The following is a 12,485-nucleotide window of genomic DNA, read 5'->3' on the forward strand; positions in this document are numbered from 1 at the left end:
CCTCCTCCTCCTCCTCCTCCTCCTCCACCGCCTCCGGTACCACCAGTCGCGCCGTTTCCGCGGCTACCGCCCCCGCTCACGCAACGATTCACTTTGTACCTGCAATGCGAACAGAAGCACCCGGTTAATTCGTCTCTCTCTCTCTCTATGTTTCTCTTTCTCTCTATATATGTACATATATATGTAATATGTTTGTATTTCTATATATATGTACTAGGATATTATTGTGCGTGTCTCTCTGAATTTTCGTGCCAGGAATCATCGTCGAGGTCGATGAACGACGATGTTAATTTGTTGATTAAACTTTTGAAAAGAAAGTTTCTTCGAAAGAAACTCTACGCTATTATTTTTGACTATTTGGGAGAATGTGTTTTCTTTCGTACGGTTTAATATTTAATTTAGATTTTTTTCAATTTATTTGTAAAGTTTATGATAACCTGATTTTACATATTTTTCTTTTTTTTCTTTTATTTAATAGAAACCACTTTTAAGATCAATGGACGTAGTAATTTTCTTCAATTTTTCATGGCTTTGGTATTTGGATTTTTGTAGTGTTAACTGTTACTTGGTAATTGCATTAAACAAAGATCCCATTAATCAAATATTTTAAGTCCTGCCTAGCGAAATTGGTTTAAAAATTATTTAGCTTTTTTTAGATTTTTGTTGTAGAAAATGTCAATTGTATAGGTTATTATACCAACAAAGAGAAATATGCGTTGGATGTTCATAAGTTACAAATAAAGAAAAAGAAAAAAAAATACAAAATTTAACACCTTGCCAAGAGTAATCCGAAAACTCGTGGATTGTTTCTTTCTTTTTTATTGTTATTGATATTTTTAAATAAATGTTTGTGTATATATTTATATCGATACAAAATATTCCTTGTATCTTCTTCTTTCCTTTGTTCAATATTTTTTCATCCCTTTTTTTTTTTCTCTGTTAGATCATATTACGAAACGTAATTGGATCGCTTGTGGTGAATTTTTCACGTTGGTCACCTTTCTCTCTCTCTCTCTCTCTCTCTCTCTCTCTCTCTCTCTCTCTCTAACTTAACATTTGATCAGATAAATATGAAAATAACAAATTCCACGTATAATTCGAATTTTCTCGACAAATGTTTGAATTTTGTTAATTATCTNTCTCTCTCTCTATCTCTCTCTCTATCTCTCTCTCTTTCTCACACTAACCCTGATCGACCTAGCACACGTATCCGTTTGCCGTTGGTAACTTCCGTTCATGGACACCGGACATTGACATCCTGGATCTGGTTGGTTCGTTCATATTCTCGCGAATATTATTGCGGTTCGACAAGAATTCAAGAACAACATTATATTTGCACGTTCCATTATATATCGATCGAGGTATTGCACAAATATTTTCGTTAAATTTATTCATTTCGTTTGTTTTTGAAAATTATTCTTCAACATTTAACGAATTTGATATTCATTTCTATTGTATTACACAATTATTATTACTCCAATCCATTTAGGATTAAATTCGATTAGATTTTTAATCGATTTTATCAAATTTGTTAATACATTAATGACGAAAAGAAAAAAGAAAAAAAAAAAAAGAAAAGTTTATAGTAATAATTTTCAAAATAATTTAATATTACTTCGAACGAGAATTCGTACGTTGATTATATTTCGTTCAGATTTTATATATAATTGAAATAAATGAATATAAAATAACATGGAAATGCAGAAATAGAATTTCGAAAGCATTCTTAAGATACTTTTGGCTCTCTAACTTTTGATACTTTGAAAACAATAGTTGAAATAAAACGGTTACTTAATGATTTGCTTTATTAAGTAAATGACGGGCGTTAAGTTCAAAGTGAGTCCGAGAGTTCTCAAGAAAAATAATCTAGTCACGTCAGCAATGACCTCATATAGTGCAAAAGGGTTAATTGTACTCTCGAAAAGAAGTTCCGTCTGGCTAAGTTGAAAAAATAAAAGAAACTTTATTAATTTTCAATTCTACTGTTTGTCTATTCTTATAATTTCTTTTTTTTTCTTTAAACGATAAAATAAAAAACACGCAAACACAAACATACATACATATATACATACATATACACAAATTTATATTAATGAATGTATAACCTTCGAAATAATTACGAAACTTTTCTTAATTAATCATCACACACCGAGGTGAATGAATAAACCATCGCGATTGTTGCTAGAACTCTTAACAGGAAATGCGGTCGAGAAACCTCGATTTTTTTTTCGAGTGTGTGTGTGTGTCTGTGTTTTAGTGGTCAAAGAAGACGACCAAGTAAAAGAAGGATAAAGTCGGAGCAACCCTTTCTATGCATTAATTATTATATTTCGATAAAATACAATAGTTCTACGACAGTTCTTGTTTAAATATCCAATGAGAAATATTTATTCTTTTCTTTTCTTTTTTTTTTTATGGCAAATCTACGTGTTAATTCGATTCACAAAATCTAAAACAATCAATATTTTTCTTGGCAAAGTTCAATTACGATTACGCAATTTTTTAATCAAATTTATTGATAATTTATATACACATTTTTGTATCGTATATTGTAGATTTTCTTTTTCAAGATAGTATTAATTTTGTATTATTTAACGATAAATCAATCAAACCAACAATTCATTCATAATTATTGGCCCAAACAAAATATAAAATATCTTTAAACCGATGTGTACAATAAATAGCTATAATTTTAAATATAATAAATCGAATATAACATAAATTCTTACCCCTCTAAATGAAACAATAACAATAATAATAAAATCAGTAAAATTAAATGTAAAAGAGATTAAATCTGTGAAAATAACGAGTAAACAAACTGCTACATTAATAACTCTCATTTTTCTAATCTTCATTTTTAATATCGACGATTAACAAATAAAAACTACTAAGATACTAATTATCATCGAAAAATACACAAAATCGGACAAATCTTTTACGTTTATCTAAACCATTGTATTGTAGAACAGTTCGAAGACAAAAATTGGATACTTTGGAAGTTAAACAATAATTTCTAGAATATCGAGGAGAGTGAGTGAAAGAGAGAGAGAGAGAGAGAGAGAGAGAGAGAGAGAGCGAGAGAGAGAGAGAGAGAGAGAAGATCGAACTTGGTAGAGGTGGCCAACCGACGGTGGTATTGATCCGCGGGGGTCACCTTTGCCCCACCTCGACACGGGAACAGCCCCCAAATTCACCCCCACAACCTCCAACACAGCCACCCTTTCCAGACCGTCGTTCTACTCTCCACCCCTCTATCCTTCAACTCTCTCTCTCTCTCTCTCTCTCTCTCTCTCTCTCTCTCTCTCTCTCGCACTTCTTCTGCAAAGTAGACCGGCAAAAATGCCCCGGGAAAAATCCGGCGCGCATTGCAGACATTCCTATCTCTCTCTTTCTCTCCCTCTCTCTCTCTCTATCTCTCTCTCTCTCTCTCTCTCTCTCTCTCTCATTCTCTCACTCACTCGCTCATTCTTCTTTTATCATGAAGGAAGAAAAGAGGGATCAAAAAAATAGCGGGAAGAACGTGAGGTAGATGAATTTATTCCTTTTCCGTGCCATCATCCAACCCTCTCGAACTATCACCCTCTTTCTCCACCTCCCCACCCCCCTTCAGCGTTCCCAACCACTACCATCACCAATCGAAACTCGTATGAATGGATGAATAACGCGTACGTGGATGAACTCATTTCTACACTCTTCTATGATTTCTTCTTCTTATTTTCATATTACTATTTTTCATTTCAATTTTGGATGGTAGTTATGATAGATACGTGAAATTAGGTTAACCATAATTTATATTTATCGTGACATTTCAACATAGCCCACCCATCGCGATGATTAATTAGGTTTACGCGGAATTAACGGAGTTCATTGATTCGTTATTATTTATCATCACTATTTTATATTACTTTATCGGGGTGGTGTTGTTGTGTTTTTGTTTGTTTGTATTTTTCGCGTTTAATTGTAAGAAGTTGTGTATACTTTGATAGGTTTGATTTAAAATACGATTATGAGAATAAGATAAATTAAATCGAAATCTCGTTTTTCATAATGGAAATAAATATATTGAAGTATACACATGTACACACTTTATTTAAGTATCATGAGTTAGGTTTGAACTGCAGTAACCAGTCAGCAAAACCAGTTGCCAACCGGTACCCCGAACACCCTGCAGCGACATGCAGATGTCAATTGCATTCAATGATACTGAAACGACACGTAATGCACGTAGCAACATATTCTCTCCCCCTTTCCTCATTCTCCTTCTCTTTCTCCTCCTCCTCCTCCTCCTCTTCCTCTTTTCCCCCTGTTCTTCCTTCCCTCTTCAATAATCTCGTAGTCACGGTAATCAAATGTTAATCGACATTTCATTTAAACTCTCGATGACATATTTCTACATTTAACGGTACAATCAATCTTATCTTTCATTTTCGAAATATCAAATTTATGTGAAAAGGAATAGAAACAATTTCCTCTCCCCCCCTCCTCCTTCTCCTCCTCCTCCTCCTCATCTACTTCGAGAGTAAATAACGAATAAATAATTGATTATGTGATAAGTAATGTTTGCTATTAAAAGAAAAGAAAAAAGAAAAGAAAAAATCGAACAAAAAATGTTAATAAGATGATTACACACGAGTTTTAATTTATTCACGATTATCTTCGCGTATTATTATAATTACATTAATTACGGATTCCGCGCGTTTTAAGCGCATCAAATTAATAATAAAATAATAAAAGAGATAGAGAAGAATAGGTATAAAATGGGCAATGGGATTAAAAAAAGGAAAAAGAAAAAAAAAAAGGAGGAAAAAAATACTTGCGATTGGAAATATAATTGATAAATAGAAAAAAAAAATCCGGGTTTGATAATAAATGACGTCATATCAAGTGGATAAAATTAGGGGTTGATTTCGAGGTGACACTATTTTTTCTTTTCTTCTTCTTTGTTTTATTATCCGCGTGGTTTGTTTTTGCAAACCTTTTTCCCCCCCCCCTCCCTCCCGGTTGGGTTTTTTTTTGTTTTGCTTTTATTTTTTGTTTAAAGAACGCACGGTTTGCAGTAACTAAGCGAATAATAACGGTCGTTCACACTTTACGGCTTAGTGATCCGGCTTAGAAGCGTAACAGCTGACGGCACAGGCTACTAGCATGGTTCGCCAACACACCTGTTCACCAGCTGCTAGGACAAAGGGCTGACTCGAACGTAGAAAGCCTCAAGCCTTTTTTCTTCCAGACGATGCAAAAAAAAAACAACAGAAAATAAAAAAGAAGAAAAAAAAAATAATAACGAAGAGAGTAATATATAAAAAGAACAAAAGTAAAATAGAAAATAGAGAGAGAGAGAGAGAGAGAGAGAGAGAGAGAGAGAGAGAGAGAGAGAGGTAAGATTCTTTTGTATTGCAAAACTAATTTTCGAAATTTCATTGATGATGCCTTTTTTCGAGGATTTAACATTCTCGTGCCACACCCTTTTTAAATTTAGTCCGTCACTGACGAAAACAATGGCACCGTTTGATAGAGAAACTCGTTTATTAATCTTGACGATCTTGTTCAGTCATTTATATTATTAGTATGTATATGTGTATGTATATATATATATATGTGTTAAGTTGGCCAATAAATGATTTTGAAATTTTGTGATATATTTTATAACTTCAATAAATTTCAATGAATACTTATATTATATTTGTTACTATGAAATTTTTAGTATATTACATTTAATTGTTAATATAAATAATATCCAAATAATATGTTTATATTAAAATTTTTAATATTATTTATAACAAATATAAATATAAATTGAAATTGTAGTATAATTTATTATTCAATCTCACACCCATATATATATGTATAAACGAGCTTGTATTAAAATTTTTTTAGTCAGATTTTGAAATGAAAATTCTGTGACAGTAAGAGAAGCTAAGGGGAGGAGAAAGATTTGTTAATAATAAAATATTAGTTTTGATTGTTGGAGTTATTATTAAAAGCCACGCCCAGTTGTTGCTGAATTCTTCGAAACAATGAGCATAAGCAAAACGATTGGTATGACGTTGCTGCTGCTGTTGCTGCTAACTTATTTCTTTCTCTTTCTGTTGCACTTAGCTTGATCGAAGTCAAATATCGGGGGCGGCCGTTAGCTTTCAGTTGCACTCCGCATATACTCGATGAGATCATCGATCTTCTTGTAGAAGCTCATACAGAAAAGAAAAAAAAAGAGAAAGAGAAAGAGAAAGGGGGAGAAAGAGGAAATTGCGATATAATAAATTCGGTTGCTTACGAAAATCGTATCGTGTAATATATAAGCAATAAATTGAATGTTGAAGTTTTTCTTTGAAGGATCAATTTGATGTTTCCTTTGAAAAGGTACGCCTAGAACGTTCAATATCCGATAAATATAATATAATCTATATTTGAATTACTGATCCAGATTTGCCATATTTATTATACTACTCAAGTATTTAAACACATTTTCGATAACCCAACTCTAAACGATGAACGAAATATATACGAACAAATTTTAATTCCAAATTATTTATAATTTTAATTATAATAAAGTAGTATATTGTAAACTCACAATTTTAAAAACTTATTGAAATAAATTGATATTTAATTAATAATAATGATAATATATTAAATATATTGCAGTAACTTTGATTTTTGATAAAATTTATATTTTCTATAATGGAATAAAGATAGTATATATAAATTTTGTATTTATTTAAATAATAAATATCATCTCATTAATAACAAAATGATAAAAAAAATAACATATAAATATAAAATTTTAGACACAGGATAGAACTAATCTAATGTTCAACGTGTTTTCTTATTAATTTTTCCTATTTAATTATTCCTACCAAACGTCACCGTATCAAATTTATATATATATATAAAAAAAAAAAAAAAATAAAAATAAAAAATATTACATTTATTATTACTTATAATAATATATTATTTATAATTAATTAAAATTCTCCAGATTGGTTTATAACAAGTGTCATCATATTCTTGAGCCAGTCTTGGGTTATCATTCATAATCGATACAAATATAATTTATACAATTAATTATTAATAATAAAAAAAAAAAATAGACAGATTTTTCTATCGTTGGTTTTACGGCGCCAATTTTTCGTCATCGTTGATGAAAAATAAACGAAAAGAAGGATAGAGATATAATCTGAACCTGCCACCAGCCTTTCTAACAGAAATACACAGACATACACACACACACACGCATACGGGTAGAAGTCAACCCGTCGGGTACATTCGACGAGGCTGTGTTTTTCGCAGTAGGACTGGTTCCTGAAGACGATGTCCTTGGTGCATGATACTCCCCGACAAGATTCACTCGGCTGTTTACTACACAACTTTTCTGCCTCGTCTTTCAATTTTTTAAGGATAAGTAAAAAACGAAATAATAATCAAAATACAAATGAAACGAAAGAAAGAAAGGAAAGAAAATTGATCAACGAGAAAATCAATTTCAATTTATTCCCATATTATTTTACGATCAAACGGCACTTAGGTATTCTTCGAATTCAATGATTTAATAAATTATACTACAACTGTGGAATATTATTTCCAAAAAAATATAACAAATATATTAACGAGTCGAATATAACTTTCATTATTTTTTTCTTTTTTTTTGATATAAAAATATTCCTAGGAAAAATATTTCCAAAATCTTTTGAATAATTTTCATAAAATCATTCTACTACTACTTCTACTTCTTCTTCATTTTTTTCTTCTTATCGTCACGTACCATATTGACGTTGTTATCTTTGGAAAAAAAAAAAAAAAAAGAAAAAGAAAACAAGATGACGAAGAGAATAAGAATAAGAATAATAATAAGAAGAAGAAAAAAATGATTAATAATAAGAATAATGAAGAAAAAATAAACCGAAGAAGAAAGTAGTAGTATACGACAGGATGTTATCATATTTTATCATAGACCGATAAGGTTAGTGAGAAAGTATAGGGTGGTAATGGGGGAATGTGGGGAAATGGAATGGGGGATAATAGGGGGAATGGGGGGAAGGGGTTGGGCATTTACCAAGTAGTACCTATCAAAGCACGTGTGCGTTTATCTCCTCCTCTTGGCGCCTCTCTCCTTTCATTCCGGCGCAATGTGCGCATCGAGAGAGTCAGTAAGGTTCAACGACCGCGATTTATGTGATCTTGCGTGGCCTTGAAGGACAGGCCGGATGTTGCGAAGCTGACAAAGAGTCAGAGAAAGAAAGAAATAAAGAAATAAATAAAGAAATAAAGAGAGAAAGTGTTAAAGGAATACACTTGATCGAGAAATAGTTCATGATCAAAGATTACTCGAATACAAGATTATGATGATCTATGATCTATGATCGATCTATGGAGACAAAAAATACTAAACGATCATTTCCAAAAATATTATTATTCGTTATCCAATAATAAAGGATAAAAAAGATTATATTCGAAATATAAGAATGATGAGATTGATGATCTACTACCATCTGGAAAATTGTAACAATTATTTAAACAAAAAATAAACAATGTTACATGATTATTGGGATGTTGTAAATGATATGACAGTTTATATGACGATATTTTATGACGAGAGACGATTCGAGAATGATGATCTATGATCTGTGATTAAGAAAATCATAAGGATGATTTAAAAAAAAGAAAAAAGGTGTTTTTTTTTTAATCTATGATATTGTAATATATAAGTTCGTGTTTTAAAAGATTAAATAAGAATGATGATATGTAATCTATGATATAAATAATAAAGGATGATAGAACTAAAGAATAAAAATTGAAATGACGTATGATTTATAATCTAACAAATGTTATTATAACGATGACTAAAATAGTAACGATTCACGATCTATGAAATAATAAATGATAGGTATGAATCAAAAAAAAAAAGAAAATAAAAAAAAATAAAAAAGGATTTATGATTTATTACGTAGGAGATACAAATGTCGAGATAAATCAAAACTTATCTGTGAGGTAGTGAAATAATAAAGATGAATGAAAAAGATGATCTATGATTAGTGATCTAATTAACGATAAAGATGACTCCAAAAAAAAAAAAAAAGAAAAAAGATTAACGAGTAGATAAGTGACAAAAATATAAAGGAAAAAGTGGGTACGAGAAAACAATGTAAATGAAAAAAAGAAAAAGCACGGAATAATTATCATAGCCATGGATCATATTATGATCTACGAGTTATAAGAAGTACTTGCAATTATATGCGCGTGTTAATTTATATGATTAACAAAACAAAAATCTATATACTGATTATAATATATTACATTAAATCGAGTCCATAAGTAAACTTTCATTTTTCATTTTTTTTTTTTTTGTATATTAAACATTTATTCTCCTTTCATTAAAAAATATAACAAAATATTATATTAATTTATTATTCATTCGCCATTTAATTGGGTGCATCGAAAGTTACTCCTTAATATATATGAATTAACATACACACGTATATATTATACATATATACATAAAAAAGTTGTTGTAAGTAAAAAAAAATTAATTTTAAAAAAGGAATTAATGAGTAAACAATTAAGATTTCGAAAGAATCGGTTAAAGGGAATTACAATTGATTTGAGACTTGCATTTCCTAGGGATTGTGTTCGAGACAACGCACAATGCGTTTTACGAGCTCAATATCGAGCAACTTGCCTTTAATCGTCACAATTATATTCGCGAAGACGAAATAAACAAAATGATGAGAGAGAGAGAGAGAGAGAAAGAGAGAGAGAAAAATAAAAGCAACAAAAAAAAGAAAATAAAAAGAGAAAGAGAGAGAAAGGAATAGAATGAGAAGAAGAAAGGGTTAGTCCGTTTGCTCCGTACAAGGAGTTACAAACCTGCACACGAAGAAGAAAATACGAGAGAGGAGAGAAGAGAGAGAGAGAAATAGAGATAGAGAGAGAGAGAGAGAGAGAGAGAGAGAGAGAAGCATGAACACAACAGACAATGAACAATCGTACATTGTTACGAGTTATAGCATTGTTACTCCACCATGCCCGGGGTCCTCGTGTTCACATAATTAGGCTGTAAACGTTTCGAGACAATCACTATTGTTTCTTCTCTCTCTCTCTCTCTCTCTTTCTATTTTTTTCTTTATCTTTTACCCCCTGCCGGATTAAAACCCCTACTTCTTATTCTTCCTCTACTACTTGTAATATATAATATTTAGAAATATGTGATACACACGTAATATGAATGTAATAATATTTCTAATCATATTCTTGTCAAACGTTCTAATTAATAAATCAAATGTATCAATTATTATATTATTATTATTATTATTATTATTATTATTCGGATATTAATAATAATTTAATTGTAAAATAAATTTATAGATAAACGGATAAAAGTAATACATACTATCACGATCGTAAGTTAAGACGAAAGATGAATGATAATTGTGTTTTAATAAAAAAAAAAAAAAAAAAAAAAAAGAGAATTACAATTAGTAGTCTTTTAATCAATACGGCCAAACAATTATATCGACTTTTACAAATTTATCTTTAACTTCTTTATGAAGATTTTCGAATGTGATTATATTAACGTTTCTAATTAATTTCTCTATAATATATTTATCATTTATTATCAAATGTATTATATTATATTTTAATTCGTACAATTTATAATAAAACTATTGAAATTCTCTAACTATAATAATCAATATAATTGATCACATAAAAATAAATAAAAAAATTCAACGATATGTTCTTCGTAACGATAAATAAAAAATAAGACGGACAGACAGATAGAAAGAAAGAGAGAGAGAGAGAGAGAGAGAGAGAGAGAGAGAAGAGAAAGAAAGTCAAAAATTCGTCCCTGAAGAGGTTAAAGATGTATTCCCAAGATATAAAGATGGAAAAAAAAAACAAAAGGAAGAGGAGGAGGAGGAGGAGGAGGAGGAAGAGGTGGAGGAAAAGAAAAAGAGGAGGAGAATGAGCAGGAGGGATAGGATCAGGAGGAGAAAAGAGAAGAGGGGCAGAAGAGAACGGTTGGTAGCCGTGACCTTGTCTGGTAGCCGACCCCACCGTGTGCCTTGGCGTCGTCCACACACATCCTTGGCACCCCACTGTGTGCCGGCAAGAAGACTTAAGAAAAGAAGGAGGAGGAGGAGGAGGAGGAGGAGGTTGGTTGAGAACGTATAAAGAAATAGAAGAAGAAGAAGAAGGGGGAAGGGGGCAAGGGGGAGGGGAGGGAGAAAGAGGGAGGAGAAAAGTGAGTGGAAGGACACAACAGTGTGTCTTATGGGAGTAGACGATGTTGTTCGTAGGAGGAGTTGTGTGGTGGAACCTCTTTTAAAGAAAAATAAGAATAAGAATAAAACATAAGAGGAAGAAATAGTGGGGGAGGAGGGGAGGGGGGAAGAGGAGGGGGAGGAGGAGGAGGAAGAAACACAGAACAGGAACGCAGTCGTGCACACTCTCTCGTCGTCCACTCTCTCATTGTTACCTAATTTAATGAGCGACCGGTGAAGCACGTGTCTGTGAATACCCTAAAGCTCGTTAGCACGTTCATTGCCGTGAAATATCACGAATGCGCTTGTGAACACACGTTCTCTAAGCTTGTTCAAGGAAATGTTTTAAACTTGTTTCTAGTTATCCCACTATTCCATTCAAAAGAAGGATAGAACTATTATTCTACTAAACTATAAGCTTGCCAAGATTTTTCCATTAATATATACATGAGATAGATAGGGAGAGAGAGAGAGAGGGAGAGATAATAGTCAAGTAAGATAATTTATTCGACATTCAATGAATTGTTCAATCTTCATAAAATTTTAAATCCGGTCTTTTTAAATTTTTCGTAATGATTTTTCTAACGTTCTTTTCTATCAATAATTATTCGATCAGTGTATTTTTTTAATTATTTATAAGTAATAATTTATCGTTATTATCGTAGTTATAATATTTTGCTCGTAATTATATTCTAAACTAGGAATTAAATTGTTATTCAGTTTAAGAAAGACAAATTTGATATTATTATTCTCTTTACGATGGGAGATACTTCAAATTTAGGATACTTAATTTGGTAAAATTATTACATTACCTATGGAACAAGATGCGAAACTTTAAAAAGAGAAATGAAAGTTAATTATAGGGTTGTTAAATATTAGATATGCCAAAAAAAAAATTAGATAAGATTAGTATGAAATTTCTTTTTTTTTTGGAAATTACAAAAATACGTATTAGAATTTTTATATTAATAATATAGTATGTGAAATAAAAAAAAGTCATGATTTTTTCCAGCCACTAAATGTTACAGTTTTATTGGTTTTTTTTTCTGACTTCGTACTTGATCAGAAAAAAAGAATATATTAATGATATCTTCGACTATATAACACAAGACAATAAATTGAATAGATAATACATTCGAGAGATTAAATAATCTTAAAAAAAAAAAAAAAGAAAAGAAAAAGAAACCTGATCAACTTTTTTCTAGAATTACACGGTTAAGAATATTATAA

General features: G+C 30.9%; 1 protein-coding gene across 1 annotated transcript in view; it reads right to left on the minus strand.

The window, feature by feature from the left end:
- Positions 1 to 12,485, minus strand: part of LOC106787541 (protein gustavus) — a 35,966-nt gene that overhangs the window by 7,614 nt on the left and 15,867 nt on the right. The window contains exon 3 of the mRNA XM_014749964.1: positions 11 to 99. Within this exon, the coding sequence (XP_014605450.1) occupies positions 11 to 99 (89 nt within the window). The remainder of the gene's footprint in view (positions 1 to 10; positions 100 to 12,485) is intronic.

The sequence above is a fragment of the Polistes canadensis genome, unplaced genomic scaffold, assembly GCF_001313835.1.
Source record: "Polistes canadensis isolate GaletaPanama2010 unplaced genomic scaffold, ASM131383v1 scaffold_104, whole genome shotgun sequence".
Lineage (NCBI taxonomy): Eukaryota > Metazoa > Arthropoda > Insecta > Hymenoptera > Vespidae > Polistes > Polistes canadensis.